Below are 18417 nucleotides of genomic sequence, written 5' to 3' on the forward strand. Positions count from 1 at the left end.
AGTAAGCGTTTCTGCAATTTATCACACAGATATTTTTACCAAATAAATTGTTTAAATCAGGTAGTGTTAACTGCTCTGCAAACAGTAAATGGTTTACAGAAAAAGCACGTGCAAATGCTGTGTGGCAACACTTACAAACTTGTGAACTGGTACAGGTTTGCTCAGATCTGCTCTTGCCTTGGTTAACATACAAAATATGCTAAGACCAGAGATGAAGTAATTTACCCTTAAGTAAAGAATAGGGTTTGAAATCATCAGATAACTGAGTTCGTTTCTGGGGGGCTTACCCAGAATTTCTTTGACTGCCTCACTTATTTTGTGCCTTTCAGTGAAGATTAACAGTCATCATCAGAGCTTTTTAGAATTATTTTATATATTTATATATTTTTACAATTTCATTCTTAAGAGTTCTTTGGATGCCAGTGGGTCTCTCAGGAGCAGAGCAAGTACCTCCAGAAGGAGAGATCTTGTGGTGTGTAGCCTGGAATGAGCATGCTTTGATGTGTTCACATTATAACATTTTCTGTATCTACTTACCAAAGCAGTAGTTTGGTGAAAGCATGCTTCTTTGTAGAAAACAGTGTTAATTGTACTGCTGCAATAATTGATGTTATCAAACGCTTTGTGATAGCAAGTTTGAGGGCTCAAAGAAAGTGTTAAGATTTCTGTCTTGAAGGTAACTTTTAAGTTTGAGGGGAATTAGTCTCTCCAGTCTCTCTCTTCTAATGTCCCCAAAAGAAAAGTAAAATAAAGTGGCAAAGGTTGTGCATCAGCCTTGATAGGTATAAAGATGTTGCTAAAAGTTATGACAGGAAACCTTTTTTTCTCAGTTATGTTGCGATGTTAGTCCTACAGTCAAGTCTGCAATACAAACAGAAATTCCACTTTTTCAGAATTGGGTCTTTCTGTATATCTTGTGTATTCCTAGTTTAGGCAATTTAAATATTTGTTAGTATACTGTTAAGCTGTAAATACTTAAGGTATGAGTTACGTGTTGTGATGATAATGATTATCTGAGTGATCTATCTCCATTCTTTGATAGAAAGGTTGCTTATCAGAAGTTAATAATTAAAAATAAAAGCTGTTTTAAAAAGAATAAATGATTAAGTTGTTTAGTACAGTGTCCTATGGGTCCTGTATGGGAATACTTTTAGCAACAAAAAGGTGCCACAGTCTGTAAGTTGTATTAATAATATTAAATTATTATTTAATATAATATGAATATTGGATATGTTGGAACTATTGCGATAATGTGAAAACAGTATGAAATAATACGAATTAAACCTGGCCTATATTAATCTATAAACAAATATCAAATCTAAAACTAGGGAATTGATCTCTAGAAGGAATTTTGAGACATATTAATAGATAAGAATATTTTTTTTTCTTGTAATCCTCTCAGTAGTTCTCATGTTGCAAACTACAGTGGGTGATACTCTAACATGCTATTAGTATATCATGTAATGTTCTCAAAGTACCTTCGATTTTTGTTTTGCTTTTTAAGAAAGCTTAGGGTGATAACACGTAATGTTTCAGATTGTGCATTTTACCTACAGCTAGAATAGCTAAGTTATACCTGTGAAATTTTAAATTAACTGGAAAATACAAGCTTGCTTTGAAAATTTAAGATTTTTATGTTAAAAAAGAAAACATGGGGACACTGGCTAAGCTATTGTTACAAAGCTGTTTTCATAAGCAATGTTGAGTTGACGAATCTGGTAGACCACCGTTCTCTTTACACATAGGTGGCCCTTTCATCCCACTATTCCTCCTTTTTCACACACTTGCTCCTTCTGAAAACACATTTGTCCTTCCCTTTCACCACCTTTGGCTCTCCCCTGATCCTAAGATGCCATTCCTCTGCATCCCCAAATGTCATAGAATCATAGAATGGTTTATGTTGGAAGGGACCTTAAAGATAATCTAGTTCCAACCCCGCTGCCGTGGGCAGGGACACCTCCCGCTAGACCAGGTTGCTCAAAGCCCCATCCAGCCTGGCCTTGAGCACTGCCAGGGAAGGGGCATGTCTTTCATGCCCTGTAGGCAGTGACCTGCCTCAGTCTGCAGTGGACCCTGCAGAGCCCCCACATCATGATGGGTTTCACGCCTCGACATCGGGGCTGACTGGTGGCCCTCTGGGCTCCTTTGCCTGTGTGGAGATGAGCCTTTTATCATGTAACCTAAGAAATACTGTCTCAGTTTAATACAATCTACTGTTTGAGACTTTGCTTAATTGTTTAAATTTCTGTTACCAAAACCACATGAAATATTTCAGATAACCTGCTGCAGTCCAAAGTTATCTCACTCTTCAGATATTGAGATGCTGTTGTGGAAAAAATAGGGTTTTATTAAAAAGTGTTCCAGCTTCAGAATGCCCTTTTAGATTGGATAAATGGCATTCCTTCGTGTATAAATTTTCACAATTAATAGATTGTTTTCTTGTAACTTCCTTTTAAGAATTTGTAGTCATTCTTTGGGGCGGGGGGGAAGCTAATTTTTATATCTTTTCTTTTTTTAAAACTTAATGATTTCAATTTCATTTTCTCTTACTTCAGTATGACAGTTCTAAGGATAGATCTACAAGATACTCAGTCCCTGTATGTTAACGTTTTGCATGTCTTTGAGTGAAGACTGCTTTTGTGCTTTGTTTTTAAGGTGTAATGACACTAACTTGCTACTTTAAATTATTGATTTAAAAAAATATGTAAACTTGTACTGTTACACTTTCAGACATAGAATAGCGGAATGGTTCTAACACTTTCCATAGAATGCACGTATAAACTTTCTCTGGGATAAAATCTAATGAAGTCACATATTAGGGACAGCTATCTTAAAATAAGCATTTTTTAGTATTTGTTATTTCTAAATTTTGCAGTGAAGTGACGTACAGATTGGACTTGGAAGACACACTTGTTTTTTTAAAAAGTTTCTGTATGCGTATATTTGTATTCCCCATTTCCATACAGAAACTTTAGTTTAATCTAATGGAAAATTATTTCAGTCCTGAGAAAAAGCAGTTGGTTTGTACACCCTTACTTAAAAATATTCCTTCTTATTGTTATAAAGGGATAGTAGACTGCACCCCATTCTCATTGGTATTACACCATGTAATACTTGTATGTGTTTCCTTGAGGAAAGAAAATCACCAAGTACCACTGAAAGGAATATGCAAGCAGCTTAAAAAGCTGAATTTGTTTAAACAGCAGTGTTATCTCAATTAGCTACAGACAGGCAAACACAACCTAGTGCTTAAAATAGCCTGTAATGTTAAGCTTTTTTAGTTTATTTATTGGTTTTACATATTTTGTGGAATGTGAACTGCTGGCTTAAGCCAAGTCTGTGTTAATCAGAGATAAGGTTGGTTATAGTTACACTTACCAGTTCTTTTTGACACAGTGATAGAAGTATGTAGTTAGAATTTTCTGTGGTGTTTGTTGGAGATGACAAATATCTTAAATCCTTATATTTGACTTCTTTATATTTTAACATTGAAGATGCTGTTACATGGTATTAATTTTCTAAATTTTATTCTTAGAGTCATGCTTACAGTGAATCTCATAATTCAAAGAAGAAAGCTGCTTATTCCCATAAAGATTTATTGGTTAGTTTTCTACTGAGGTATTTATTATAAATATACCAAGTGTGTGGAGTTACATACTAATACAGTTATGCATAAATTTATTAGCTTGCTGACATATGCATAAATGTTTTCAGGAAAAAAGAAACTTCTAGTATTGACCAAATTCTGATCTGAAGTTAAGTGTTTGAAACTCATGGCAGTAACATCCCATGAATCATGGAATCAGCTGAACAGAAATAATGTCTGTTGGAGGTGTTTGGAAGGCTCTTGGAAATATTTAAAAGTGGCAATTCTCTGCATTAAAATTCATTCAGTGAGGATGGAGATACGTATTCTATTATTTGCACTTTGTCCCCTAACAGTTAGGCATATTTTAAATGTAGTTGTAAAGCAGATTGAATTTACCATAAACCTTGACATTAACCAAGTGAACTGTTGAGAAAGGCATGTGGATTATTGTGATCTTCCAAAAACGATTCTAGAAAGTTCAATGTGTAACATATGTGAATATAGTGCCAAGAAATTAAATATTTTTGATGTAACTTTTTCAGAGATTTTTGGCACTGATAAAATAGCAGTGGCATCAAGGGTTGGGGAAGTTAGAGCAGCAGCGGATGCCTGTGTTGAGACAAGGCTGAAGTAATTTTTATATTATAATTATTTGTATTACAGCATTTTTCTGTGTGCCTTTGAGGTGCTGTTCTCCTGTTCCCTCAGTTCTTAAATAAATGAGTAATATGAATCTTTCTGCCTCCTATGGCCTATTGAGACAGAAAGCACTACTTTCTGAAAGCAGTAGCTCTTGCCACGTCTTCATCTCTGTTTTTCCTTCTTTGTGTATATCAAACTTTTCCTCACATATGTATATGTATGCAATCTGTGTAGGAAGTGTCAAAAATCAACAGAAATAAGCCAAAGTATAACTACTAGGCTTTCAGCATGTGTGGCTGGTGGAAAGAACAGTGGTAAGGTACAGACTAATGCTGGCCACATAAACATCCATTCACTATTAAATTCTTAGGAATGTCTATCCTCCACTCTCCCCAAATGCTCTGATTCAGGATGGTATCTAATGGAAAAAAAGACCAAACAAATAATTGTACTAATTATTAGCAAGTTTTGTCAAATATGTTTTTCATGTATTTCATGCTGCACTTGTCAGGATTTAGATAAACTTTTCAGGGCTTTCTGATTTTTTTAGGGAGAAAAAGCAGAACTATTTACTCCTTTAGTTGGGCAGGACTAAAATACAGATAATACAGAGTACATAACTTTGTGGCTTTTTGCGCTTTACTTGCTTTAGAAAGTTACATGGATTTTGAGTTAACCATAGGGAAGATTATTACAACATTTTGTGTAGCTTGGGAACATTTGGGCAATGTTGAGATAGAACTTTTATTTACAAGATCTACAGATGCAACCTTTGTTTTATCTTTTCTTTTTTTCCCCCGCAGAGTGGAATTTACTATGATCAGAGAAATTATAGCAGCCTTAGATATAGTAAACCAGTTCCTTCCTACCATACTCGGGTCTGTCTTCTCTTCCTATATTCATTTTTTAATGTATATAAAATACATATATTTGGTTTTGCTTACTTATGCTATAAGAAGCAAACTCCTCTCTCTTCCCTTCTATAACTGTGCAAATTATTACATCTAGTAGTAGTTACAATTGTATTTCTTGGTTTTAAGGATTGCCTTTTATAAATCAAATGGATAACATGCAAGGTATTCTGTGTTCTGCATATGTGGGGTTTTAAATTTAAAATAGCTTCTGTATCATGATTGCTGTATGCTATGAAGAAAATAACTAGTAGCTGTGACACTTGCTTTTTCCAAGTCCTATTTTTAAAAACCACCACCAACAAAAAGTCTCAAGTTTAACATCAAAGTTTTTCTACAGTAATGTAAATGATAAATCAGTGGTCTGTTGTGAGATGGGTTGTATCTTCCAGTACCTGCAGCTACTTTCATGGTCAGGTTTAAATTAGTGCCTAGAGGAAATGGACATATCTTTTGAAAACAGCCTAATTTCTTATCATTCTCTTCTTTATCTTTCTTTATCTTCTGATAAAAATACTAGATTGCTTTACTTAATGTTTTAGGTTACGGTTTCAAGGACAATGGGTTTTCTTGGAATGTTTATCCAAACATTTTTTAAAGTTCCTGTCTATTATAGATGTAAAACTTAGTATTTCAATCTTTTAGAACTTTGGGGGAATATAGAGCAATTGATTAAAAAAAAAACCTAAGATATGCAGAAAAAGTGTTTCTGACTTTTTCTATTCTTCACACTACAGTCATCTTCTCTATACAGTGATCCAGTGGCAACAACTAGGAGTTACAGGGTTAGTACAATGTAAAATATTATCTCCCTTATCTCTAGATGTTTGAATGGCCCTCAAAAATATAAAATTACACTTTTCTTCATAGGTGTCTCCTTCTGTAAACACTGGTTTGATAAGAAGTATCAGTTTGGTTCGTAAGCACCGTTTGCATGGTTGCCTTAAATTTGTATTGTATGGCCATGAGACTTGACAGTATTACATGTGCATTTTTTTTTCATATTTTTAAATAAAGCTGCAGCTTGTGTGTGTAATTTTGTGGAGGCATTCAGTTTAATGTTTTTAACATTGTTAAATTGCCTCTTTTGAAGTATTTTAGTAGTTGCTGGTTTACTGATCTTTTTACAGACAAACATAAAGTTTATGAATATAACAATGATGTTGAACACTGGGATTAGAACAAGTTAATCCAAGCGTACTAAATAACTGCATGTATAATACTAAAAAAGGTATTTAAAGAAGTTGAGCTAAGTGTTTGGACAGGAAAAATCATTGTCAGGAGATTAGAGAAATACGGTAAATCCACTTTAAATAGTTTCAAATAAGATGCCATATTTAAATTTAATAATCATACAAAATGTAATAGGATGAAAACCTAATCTGCATCTTTACAAAATAAAAAGTAGCTAGAAGTGCCATAAGAATGGCTAAGAGAGCTCTACAAAAAAGTTGTCATCTTTAAAAAGTGATGTGCATGCCTGAAACTTCATGCCTTTTGCTGCTACAGTAGTTCAAATCCAATTTATACAACCATTTAGACACATGCTAAACCTATGTAGAAAATCGTCAAGTATTCTTATGGACTTTTTTTATGTAGTTACTGAGGTCTTGTTCTGCACTTGGATTGCAAACAGAGATAACTTTTTTTGGCTTTGTGCATGTTCTCGAGAAAACATTAGAAGATCCAGGGAGAGAACAAGACTATAAGCAATGCTATTACAGATAATTCTACTATACATATAATTCTAATTTCTACTGGAGGTTTCTTCATAGATAGGGGGAAAGCAGCATGAGACTGTACGTTTGTAGTTTTTTGCCCAGAGCTGCTTTTTTTTAATCCACTGCATAAATAGATTTCAGCCTTGTACCATAGACTCATTTCAGTTGGAAAAGACCTTTAAGATCATCGAGTCCAATTGTAACACATTTTCCTTCAGGAAAACTGGCATGGGTGAGCACAAAGTAAAACTGATAAGTATACAGTAAAGCGTCAGTTCCCAGGGTGGATTAAAACTTCTGAAGACTTCAGAACAGTGAAAGACAAATTGCAATTTAAGTATTTGCTTTAATTTTCTTCTGAAAATAGTTAAGATCTGATTTTCTTTTTTTCACCTATTTGGCCATTTTTCAAGGAAATTCTTAGATTTATATTTGGAAATAGACATCCCTACTAGTAGGAGGAAATGCTGCTGGAAACTTAAAAATTGTTCAACCTGTCAAAAAGTATGTTAACTGGAAAATGCATACGTAGGATAAGGTAGAGTACATTACAGTGCATAAGAAATACAGTGTATAAGACTGGCATAACTATTTCTGAGACTGAATATAAACGGTATTTCATTCCCTCTTTCTCAGGCATCTTTGTGTGGTGATGGATTACATAGCTCATATAGTTCTCGTACTGTAAGTGTCATAGGCTTTTGGTTGTTTCTTTCATTATTTTTGTTTGCTGGAAACAAAAATCTATGAAAATTGTGAAAATTTCCTTCGTAACTCTTCTTTAGCCATCTGAATACAGTTATTCTTCAAGAGCAAGCTCAGTTCGAAGTAGTCCTGTGGTGAGCGTTCCTCTTGCATGATTTGTTGCGTGCTTTGATACTAACGCACAATGATTATGAGTATTTTACACCGGGAATCATTTTACTGACCAACACACAGGCTCAATTTTTCAATTTCGCATCAAAAAAAATATAATTTGTCAGAGATACGATTTTTAGCAAGATGTAAAGTTTTAGCAGGAAGGCAGTTAAGTGTAGAAGCAATAAGGAATTTGCTTTTCTAAACATCTTTTAAATGTTTGTAATGTATATAATTGGAAGCAATTGCCAACTGCAGTACAGTATGTTGTTGGAGTTACCACCTTATGTCATAGTTGGGCAGGCACATGAAACTGTTACTGCAATTTGTGCGCAAAAGTCTTTCTTTTTGGGAAGAGGACTAATGCAAACTTTGTTAGGTAAGTAGCTAGGTTATTTTTATGGTGACCGGTATTCAAAACTGAGAGAAGTTTGTTCCTGGATCTGTATTGTGTTAAAAGGGCCATACCAAAGGCGCCTTTTTGTGCCGCACAGTGATTTTTAAATAGTTCTACCCTGTGTCTGCCACAGAACAACTGTCTTAGTTTCATTGGTACGGCTGTTCATTTCTTAGGCTAAACAAAAAAAGTAGATCACTGTTCTTTTATAGGTTAAATTAAAATGTTCTGTCCTGTTTTAATTTTTCACATATTCTTAACAATGTTACAGAGACTAAGCAAATAAAACCAGAGACTGGATGTTTTTAGCTACAAAAGATGTCAGAGTGAATTTTTGAGGGTGTAGGAAAAAGGGAATTTTGCTGTTGCTTTATGAAGTTCTAAAATCTCAGAGGTATTACCATCCATCTCTAAAGTCTCTTGAACTGTGAAAATACTACTTGTCTCCTTAGTTTCTCTTAACATTAAGATTAGTTTCTTGAAGGTATAGAATTTGTACGTATATAGGAATATATAGATCAGATCTCAGTATGTATATGTGATACTGATAATGCCAAGGTGCCATTCACTCAAACTAGTGAATGTTTAATGGAGTTCAGAATATTTGTTTAATCAAATAATTCTGAAAAAGGTGTTGAGCAGGTGAAGTAAAAGTCTTACTCATAACTTTCTAATGTTTCCATGATTAATATTTTAGTTTCACTCTGGGTAGTGCATTGGAAGTCAGCTCAGTACTCACTGGAAATTGAAAGACAAAGTAGGAGAGAAGATGGAAACAGTAGAAAACACTGATGAAAAACTGCATGGTGCATCTCCATCTTAAACTATCAGTTTTGATAAACCCATTGAGAAAGATATTAGAAGCGCAAAAGGTATAAAAGGAGGAACAGTAAGGTTTATCAGACATATGGACTTTTCACTAGCAAAGATAAGTTAGTTTTGAATCAAAAGGACAACAGTGTCGTTATAGATTGTTTGTAGCCCTTGTGCTGTTTGTTCTTTTGCTGTAAGCATAATTCATATAAGCAGAATTCTGTTCAGCATCTTTATACTTTGTGAAGTGCAAGTGAAATAAGAAAGTTTAGCCAACTTTGTGACTTTTTTTTACTTTGTTACTTAAAAAAAAAAGTTATTATATAAAATGTAGATATAGCTGGAAATTTCTTTGTCAGAGAAATAGAACATAACTAAGCAGTGACAAAAAGTACAAATTCTGTATTCCTAAATATGCATAATCCAAGACAGGTGGATTGAATTAAACAGCAAACTGTTTTATATGTAACTGGTCACATTTGCATAAAAAACATCTCACTGTGTTTTAACTGGAATAAGATGAGGCTACATCAATTATGTACTTCAAGTACAAAGAAATTAAGAATTATTTTTTTTAAATGGTGAAAATGGGATAAGGACAGTATATTTTCAAACTGTTCATTTACAGATTTTTCTTTCCTATAATCACTTTTAAAACTAAATGTAATGTTCACAGGAACTTTCTGCCTTTTGAAGTAGAATGTTATCAATTCAACACGTTTGATAAACCTACGCTTCTCGTTAAATACTATGTTTAGTGAGCCTAATGTTTTCTCAGTTATTTTACTTAAATTCCCATGGCATTGCAATGACTATAATGTGGTTAGATATTTTTTTTTTTTGCCTTTTTTACCAGTGATGTGTAGCATTAGCATTTTTTCCTCGCCTTTTTAGGTGCCTGTCTGACATACAGCTTTGGAGGGAATAAGCTTGTCTTGTCTTTTAAGGCCTCTTAAAATTATGAATGTGAGGAAGTCCGGATCATATTCCTAATTAGTACTGTTGGGGTTTTGTTGTTTTGAATAAAAGACAACATTTGTAGAGAAAAACAGTAACTTTAACTTATCTGATTTTTATGGTCTAAAAACTTTTTTTTTAAAAAAAGATAATTTTTGTAGCTTGTGTTTGGCATTATATTAGTGCTAAACTCTTTTGTGTGTCTGATTGTATTGTTTTATGTTATTCTAAATGAGGAAAATGAATCAATAATAAATGTTCATTGCATTTTTTAGATACTGTGTAAGAATAACGAACATGTGAAGAGAGTGTTTAAAAACAATGCATATACTGACTAAAGTATTCATATCAGTGTGGTGCATTTTATTCATGTAGACGCATTTAAAATAGCAAAAATCTAAGAGAGTAATTAAGATTTTACAACTGTTAAACTGTTAGAAAAGCTAGAATAAATTGCGATAATGGAGATTTATGTTTGGATTTCCTGTTTGTTCTTTTTAAATAAACTTCTGTTCTTTCTGTGGTATCATCTTCAATTCTCTCTCACCCTTCTTATCTTTTGAAGTCCTCTGATTTTTCTGATCAAAGTGAAACTGCTGCTGACTATTTTAGTCGTTCCAACCGCAGGGGAAGCATTGTTTCCGATGCAGACGATGTCCAAGGTTTGAATAGTGTGAGTGTAATGCTTGTTGTTACACTGTGGGGAATAAAGGGAACTTACTAACCATGGATTTTCTTTTCATACTCTGAAAAGAGTAAATACTGTAAAAGCATTCGGAGTTATTTAATGGCAAATAGGTTTGTTGACGGGTTGGGGCCATTTTTTGTATAATGATGTCTGGAGCCTGAGTTTTTAAAAAGCATGCTACTTTATTTCTAAGGGGATTTTGCCTGTTGCTAGAAGCATGTGACAAGTGTTAACACTTCACATTTCTTGTGTGTGATAAGCTTAAGCATCACTTAAATGTAAAACGTTGGGAGTTTTTCTTGTGGAAATTAACAATATCTAGGTCTTTTGTGTATTTTTGGAATATTGCTACTTGGTTTGGTGACAAAAATAAAAACGTAAAACAGTGCCCTCATTAGTGTGTTTTAGTGCTCATTCTTCCAGGATGAGATTTTGTCAAGATCCATTACCGGAGCGTTCACTGTTGGCTGGGCTCTTCCACCAAATCCCAAGTCAACAGAACATGTTACAGGAAGATTGACCATTTTCTTGTGCATCCCTTTAGTCTGAACAGCATTTACAGGAAACCTAGCTGCCTTCTCTGTATTGCTGCTATAAGTTCTAGAAGCTCTTGTTACTCGCAGTCAAAACTTTTGCGTTCAGTAGCGGAAGAAATGAGGAAATTTCTGTTCTTGGGCATGTCTTTGAAATAAGTCAGTGTTAGCACATGCAGTAGGAGGTGAGGATGAGAGAACTAGGTGTATTTAGTTGGGCGAAGGGGATGCTACCTAGTGTTCAGCAGCCTGCAACTGCTTGATTAGGTAAGAGCCAAACTCCATGCCCCTGCCAGCCAGCGCAACAAGGGGCAGCAACCTCACACTGCAGCTTAGGAGGTTCAGATGGACCACTGCAAGAAGCTCCAGGAGGTTAGTGTTGCATTCTGACAGATTACGGCAAGGTTGGAGAACGTCCATCCTCAGGAGCTGGTGAGACTTAGCTAGATAAAGCCACAGCTAACCTTGGCTTTTGGCAGCAGTTCTGCTTCGGAAGGGAGGCCGGACTAGGTGACTGCTAGAGTACCCTTACAGCCAGTTTCTATCATTCTGCATTTAGATGAGTTAATGCTCTTACATGATTTAATGCTGTGTAACTTGTAATAGTGGTGTGTTACTTATCGTCTGCACATGCTCGAAGCATGACATAGACCAATCATTCCTCCAGTTTAAATTTTAGCTTTTTTTTCCTCTCTAATAAACTTGCTTTTCTGAAATTAATACTCTGCTTAAAGTAAAAGTGGAGGCTGAGACTGGCAATCATGGTACGTACTCAGCTGCTTTTATTATTAACATCATCATTATTACGTATTATTAGATTCCAAAATTATATTTTTATTTAAGTTACTCTAAATGGATACTTCAGATCAATTGGATTCCTAACATCATTTTACTATCACAATGGTGACAAATCTTTGCCATTTACAGTTTTGATATGTCATTGGAGATGGTGATTTTGCCATGGAAAAGCAATGTTGCTTCTGTAGAAACCAGAATAGAAGGAAAAAGAAAGATCTCGTAAAGTAACATTTGTTTCTACTGTGATTGTAGCATACTTCCAAATCTCTTGCCCCTGGGCAGGGAGAAAAACAGATGGTTTTGGAGAAACCATTTATTTGAGATACCGTACTCAATGTATCATGCTTGTTTTAGGAAATACGACAACATGTTAATGTCTTAATTTAATTCCATCTATTTTGATTCATAGAAATGAAGGAAATATGGAAATTTACAATGTAAGTGTGCAATATCAGAGTTCCCTAAATAAGAAGGCGGGGAGCATAGTTATTCTGGTTAGGCTTCAATACATAAAGTATGAATTGGAATTATATTGTAGGTTGCTGTTAATCAGTACATTTCAGTTATGGGCTTTTGCCTGAATTTTTTTTTTTGTCCTGATGTAATTGCAGGTTTCACCAAAGAACAACAAAGAAGGAACAAATGTGTTTTCTAATAACTAGGACATTCGCACTGGTGTCACTGATTGTCTAAAGTGCACTTGCATGAAGCTTTGTGTTTGTTATACCACCAAGTGTTGTAGTCACTACCCTGTTAAAATTTAAAGTAGTGAAACGTGTTTTGTTGATCAGTACTTTAATATTGGCAAGGACTTTTAAAAAAAATTTCTGGCTTTCTTTTTTTTTTAGAAGCATTCATTTATTTTCCAGTTGAGGTAAAAACCACCTTTTCAGGCTGAATATTTTTTTCCTGTCTTGATCTATGCTAACTTCTGTAATTTCTTAATTTTTTTTTTGTTTCATTTTTCATTCTTAAATATTTCTTAGTATCTTTGAACAGAAGATGGCGCTTCAGTAATCCCTCATTGCAAAAGGTGTATTGTGATCGCTTTCCCTTTTCTCTTTCAGCTCGAAGAAAAGAGTGAAAAATCACATTCAGAAATATTTTCAAGGGTAAGACTTTTTAATTTAAAAACTATTGAAAGTCAGTGTTCAGCTATACATTTATAAGTATTAAAATAGTTCTAAAAGTATAAATGCTGTGGTTTTTTTAGTAGAGTACTTTAGCCATTTTTAAGAGCTTGCAAAGAGATATTTTTAGACATGCTTTTATCTAGAAAATTAATGTTTTGTGTCTTTTATTTCCTGGGGAAAAAAATTATTCTTTAGTTTACTTTTAGCAAATATTAGTTTCTTATAGAATTTATTTTCTCTGTGAGAAATATTTAGCAGGAAAGTTTGAATTTTAAGAGGCTAGGGCTATAAAAATTCGTACACTAGATTCCACTGGAGACTTTCTCCTGAATCCTGGGTGGCAGAGATTACAATTTTTAGAAATATTTTAAAACTTCTACAGTTTTTAGCACTAACAGCCTGCTTATGAAAGTCTTCTGACCAGAAGACTCAAAACTGTAATGTTATGATAATAGATAAGTCATCAAAGAGAAATGAACATTTCGCCAAGAAAAAACATAAGTGCTGGAAAACAGTCAATGGAAAATATTGTCTATAAGCTAATATTAAGAAATGGTAAAAACAAGAGAGAAAAATGTTCTATGACTGAAGCAATTTATAAAGAGTATTGTCAAGTATACCAGAAATGACAGCATGATTCTTGATACAGTGTTTTTCCCTTTTTAAGCCATCATCTCGCAATTCAGTAAGTGTAACTCCTCTGAGTGGCAACTCATCTAGGAGAGGAAGTGGAGATACAAGCAGTTTGGTGGATCCTGATGCCTCCCTCAGTGAATTACGGGTAAACTGCATTTTCAGAGAATTTGGAGCTAGTTTAAAATTGTATTTGTGCTTAAGAGTAGATTTTCTTTGTTACAGAACTTCTGGTTTCTTAATAATAAGAAAAAGTTATGAGGATGTAATTTTTACTCACAAAAATTTTCTGTATTTATCTTGGTAATTGTATTTGTTGTGTTCATAAATATTTATGATGCTAACAGTTTAGCTTTTATTAAAATAAGACTTTGTTTATGTCAAATTTGAAACAATTCTGTCCTATTTGAGATGGCTTGGATTCATGGATATAAACAAAATCTTAATTTCCATCAGATTATTGTGAATTAATTATAAATTATGTGCATTATTGCAGGCTTTGGCATTTGACAGAAGTGCATGTAAACCTTTTTAATGCTTTTTCGACTATAAATTACTTCCCCATACTTCTTATGCAATGGTTCATTCCTATGTCCTGCAGGATATCTATGATCTTAAGGACCAGATACACGATGTAGAAGGGAGATACATGCAGGGACTTAAAGAACTAAAGGTATCAGGGCTCCTCCCAAGCATGCATTCTGTATGGGTATTTTTGGGTAATGGAGATACACTGGTTCCACTAACTACATAAGGCTTTACTAACAAGTTTTTAAATTTCTTTAAAGCATGTATCTAACTTTTAATGTATAGAGAGCCTCATCTTAAATTTGTCACGTGAGTAAATTATTAAGATATGAATTAAATTTATGTGAGATAGGACATGTTCATTACTTGGTTTATGTTAAAATAGTATTAAACTTTCATATTTTTAGCAGGTGTTTTCTGGTAAGATAATGAGAGGTTCAATTTATATTTTTCAGAGTTTTGTTAGCAATTAAATGGATATTCAAAATAATTACTCTGTATCGAATGGGGAGGAAAGAAATGGGATATGGCTACGACAAGGAACTTAAGAAATTAAGAATTAGTTGTCCCAGTTTCAGTAAATATTATATTTTAGAAAGCAAAAACCAAGTAATAATTTTGAAAGCTGTGCTGAAATGAATCTGGGCAGGCATAGTGCTTGCAGGAGAAGGTTAATTTTTTTAATTCTTTGCCATAATAAATATAAATATTAATATGGCATAATATGCCATAATAAAGTATGGTTATTTTCCCCTTTCCTGTGTTGAAGGGAAACTGAATACAGCAAATGATGTGGCTTACAAATCTTTTTCAGGATATTTGTTTTGTTCTCTTTCCTGTTACCTAATTGTGAACTGTTCCTTGTAAAAGTAGAGATCTTTCCATATTTGTCTTATATCTGTATAGAGACTCAATTTAATGAATGCTGCTTGTACTAGAGCACGTAACAGTGATGTATTCAACAGCTTCCTTTAATTTACATGATTAAGCAACATATTAGACGATATAGTAAAGAGAAAATATGTAATTTGAGCTGTTCAGTGTAGCAATAATTATTTCCTCTTTAGAGGATAAGTAACTTTGAATCTGATAGCCCTATGCTTAGATGAAATATGTCTTGTTTTAGTCATATTACATTATGAATATTAAAAGGACTTTGAAGAGCAGTAGGTTACAAGGTTATTAGACATAGGTGTGATTGTACTAAATTTGAATAAAATGTGAGATTGCTTCATATTTTCAAAACGGATCTAACTCTCACACTTTTGCATGTTGGCCAGCATCTCGTGACTATTGTTCTGAATCATTACTAATGCACTATTATTTATTGTAATACATTACAGTTACCAAAGAGCACAAGTGTGCAATAGACAGTAAGATCTTGGCTTGTGCTTGGCTTACAAAATTGAATTGCATTTATTTTATGCTATTGTTAATACCGAATAATATGTTTGTAAGTTAATCTACCTTCCATAGGGATTCTTTCAGAAACCCTCCTTTCTAAGTAGGAAGGTATTGCCTTTTTCTCAACTTCTGATTTAGCAGTTTTGTCTTGTGTGTCTTAGAATAGTTCCTGGGATACCTGCTTTTTCACTTCTTTTAAGTGTTTTTTCAGTGCTTGAGAGTGATTTGTAATTACACTCATATTTCTGTGGTTGCCCATCCCTGGTGCTGCTAAGATTGTATTTTTTACCTGGCTACAAATCTGCTGGGTGTCAGCAGAATAAACTCTAATGTGGATAGTTCTGATTTAGTTGGGTCTTCAAATTTTTCATGTCCTTGTTTGATTCGGTTTTGTTGATTCTTTCTGTATTCCCTTGCCTCAACTAGAAAGTAATCCTTTTTCTTTCCTCAAAATTTTTCTTTTATACAGTTAACAGAGCACTGTCTTGATGTCCGCTGTGTTTAAGCATCCTGTTCTAGCCAAGGAGGCTAATTTGCATAGCCCTTTTGCTTTACTGGTAGAATTGTGGGTGGTATTCCTTCATAGCTTTAGGTTATGTGCCGAGCTTTATTATCCATTTTCATTCCAGCCTTTTCCCACGGATATTGCCTTCCTTAGGCATCCCACTGCCTCATTCAAGTGTTTCAGAAACCCTTCCAAATCCATATTATTTCTCACCAAACTGGAAGATGACTGAAACTATGTGGAATTCTTGAACCATAGGGAACGTGTGTAATAATTTACTCAAAAAGAAGGAACGGTTCCAAAGAGGCCATAGCAATGTTCCAGTTTTTTTAACTGGTCGGAGACTCTTAAGTGTAGCTGGTTTCCTTCTGGGAAGCAGTTCTCACTCTTCTGTCTCAATCAATTTATTCCTGTTCCATAACTGCAGATTTTTCCCCCCTTGATTAATGACATTTTAATCCAATCTTTAAACCCCAACCCAGACTTTTTAAGGCTGGAGTCCTGGAGCATACGGTATACAATAAGAGGCTGAGACAACTGGATTTGATAAGTCTTAGAGGGGTGGGTGGCAGTATCATTGTTGTTTTCAGCTGCCTAATAGGAGGCTGTAGAGAAGACAGGGCAGACTCCTTTCAGAGGTGCACAGTGACAGGGCAAGATGCAACAGAGAAAAGTTGCATCTTAAGGGCAGAAATTCCAATTAGACCTCAAGAAAAAGACTTCACAAGGAGGGCAGTCAAACACTGGAACAGGTTGTCCAGCCAGGTTCTGCAGTCTACATCCCTGGAGATACTTAAAATGAACTGGAGGTGAGCTGTGAGCCGCCTGATCTTGGTTGTCCTTGTTTAATCAGGAGATTGGACCAGATGGCATCCAGAGATCTCTGCCAACCTAAATTACTACATGACTCCACTCACTACACTCACAGAAATAATCAAATTGGAATTTTTTTCCTAGTTGTACTTTTCATTAAATTTTGTATCTCCCCATAAAAGGACTATAGCATTAATTTTAATCCTAGTATCTTCCATTTTCCTCTAAGTTGAATTATTCTTTGAAAGACTTTGAAAGGTTTATTGTCTCTGGTGTCTTGTTTTACCAATCTTTATATGATTTGTCATGTTTACACCATCACAAAAAATGTTTTCTGTGGTTTTAATCTAAAACTTAAAGAATTACTTGAATGCATTTACACATGTTCTTTATTTTTTTTCATTTTCTTCTTTCTTCTCATGAATCTTCTTTGCTATTTGGTATTTACTGCTTCCCAGATAATAATGGTACCTTTCTTATCTTTTCACTATTTAGACTATCTTGTCTCTTCTGATATGTAGTCTATCAGGATATGTCTTAAGTTATTTCTTGTGGGGTTTCTAAAATACTGTTTTTTCTCCAGCACAAAATTCCACAAGTTAGTGAATGGACCAGAAAGATATAAATACATGCAACTATAAAAAATTATAAAAGTTAAAATATGTACTTTAAGGATGGCTTTCTCAAAATGGCTATTTATAATATGGAATAGGGTTTGGGGGTTGAGTTTTTTAGGTTTTCTTAGGAAACTTAGATTGTTCCCACCCTCTCCTCTCATGTCTTAGTCCTACTGTTCAATTTTCTGGAAAACCCAAGCCTGGTACCCCTCCAGTGCTAGTACTTCTACTGTCATAATACAAATAATTAAACATGGAGGCTATGCTACCTATGCCTTCAAAGAACAGATTACGTGAAATGCTTGGGGATTTGTAGTAAGGTACAGATCTACTTTGGAAAGGGAATGGCGTAATAGTTCTTTTTCAATTCTAAAATTAGGACTATATGAAATTTAATTTTTGTGTCTGGAGTGATAGTTGTTATAGTACTTGAATAGTTGACATTTTTGTAGTACCGAGAAGAAAATAATAGCATAAAATCATTTTGGTAAACATGAGAGAATTGCATAAGAGGGTACATAGCAAGGCATAGGTGCACCTTCAAGTAGAGAATCAAGCATATAAATCTTTACATGCCTTTCTTTTTTTAATCTTAGTAAGAAATAGAAAGACAAAATGTCTGCTTAAACAGAAACATTATTACTTTAAAAGTGTGACTACCTTAAAACTTTGAATCAGAGGTATAGGGCACTACTTAAAATAATGAGCATTAAGTTAAAGCTACTCTTAGAGATATTTCTGTGATCTTTTTTATTCATTTAATTGTCTTGAGTTCTCTCTCAGTTTTGTTGCCTCATTCTGAAATGTTTCTTGTGCATGCACTGAAAAAAGCTGTGATATTACTACTTTATCCCTGTGAGTTAAGTTGTGAAGGTAG

The 18417-nt window shown here is 34.2% G+C and overlaps 1 protein-coding gene across 23 annotated transcripts in view; it reads left to right on the forward strand.

Annotated features, from left to right (window-relative positions):
- LRRFIP2 (LRR binding FLII interacting protein 2) overlaps positions 1–18417 on the forward strand; it is a 59859-nt gene that overhangs the window by 26908 nt on the left and 14534 nt on the right. For 3 of the 23 annotated variants that reach the window (XM_063325553.1, XM_063325559.1, XM_063325564.1), the window contains exons 6-17: positions 407–472; positions 2556–2597; positions 3536–3601; positions 5035–5109; positions 5880–5927; positions 6013–6057; positions 7500–7547; positions 7649–7702; positions 10454–10561; positions 12975–13019; positions 13708–13821; positions 14275–14346. In XM_063325553.1, the coding sequence (XP_063181623.1) occupies positions 407–472; positions 2556–2597; positions 3536–3601; positions 5035–5109; positions 5880–5927; positions 6013–6057; positions 7500–7547; positions 7649–7702; positions 10454–10561; positions 12975–13019; positions 13708–13821; positions 14275–14346 (783 nt within the window). The remainder of the gene's footprint in view (positions 1–406; positions 473–2555; positions 2598–3535; positions 3602–5034; positions 5110–5879; positions 5928–6012; positions 6058–7499; positions 7548–7648; positions 7703–10453; positions 10562–12974; positions 13020–13707; positions 13822–14274; positions 14347–18417) is intronic. The other 20 variants (XM_063325558.1, XM_063325562.1, XM_063325566.1 and 17 more) reach the window with 14 other exon arrangements.

This window comes from Chroicocephalus ridibundus, chromosome 2 (assembly GCF_963924245.1).
Source record: "Chroicocephalus ridibundus chromosome 2, bChrRid1.1, whole genome shotgun sequence".
Taxonomy (NCBI): Eukaryota; Metazoa; Chordata; class Aves; order Charadriiformes; family Laridae; genus Chroicocephalus; species Chroicocephalus ridibundus.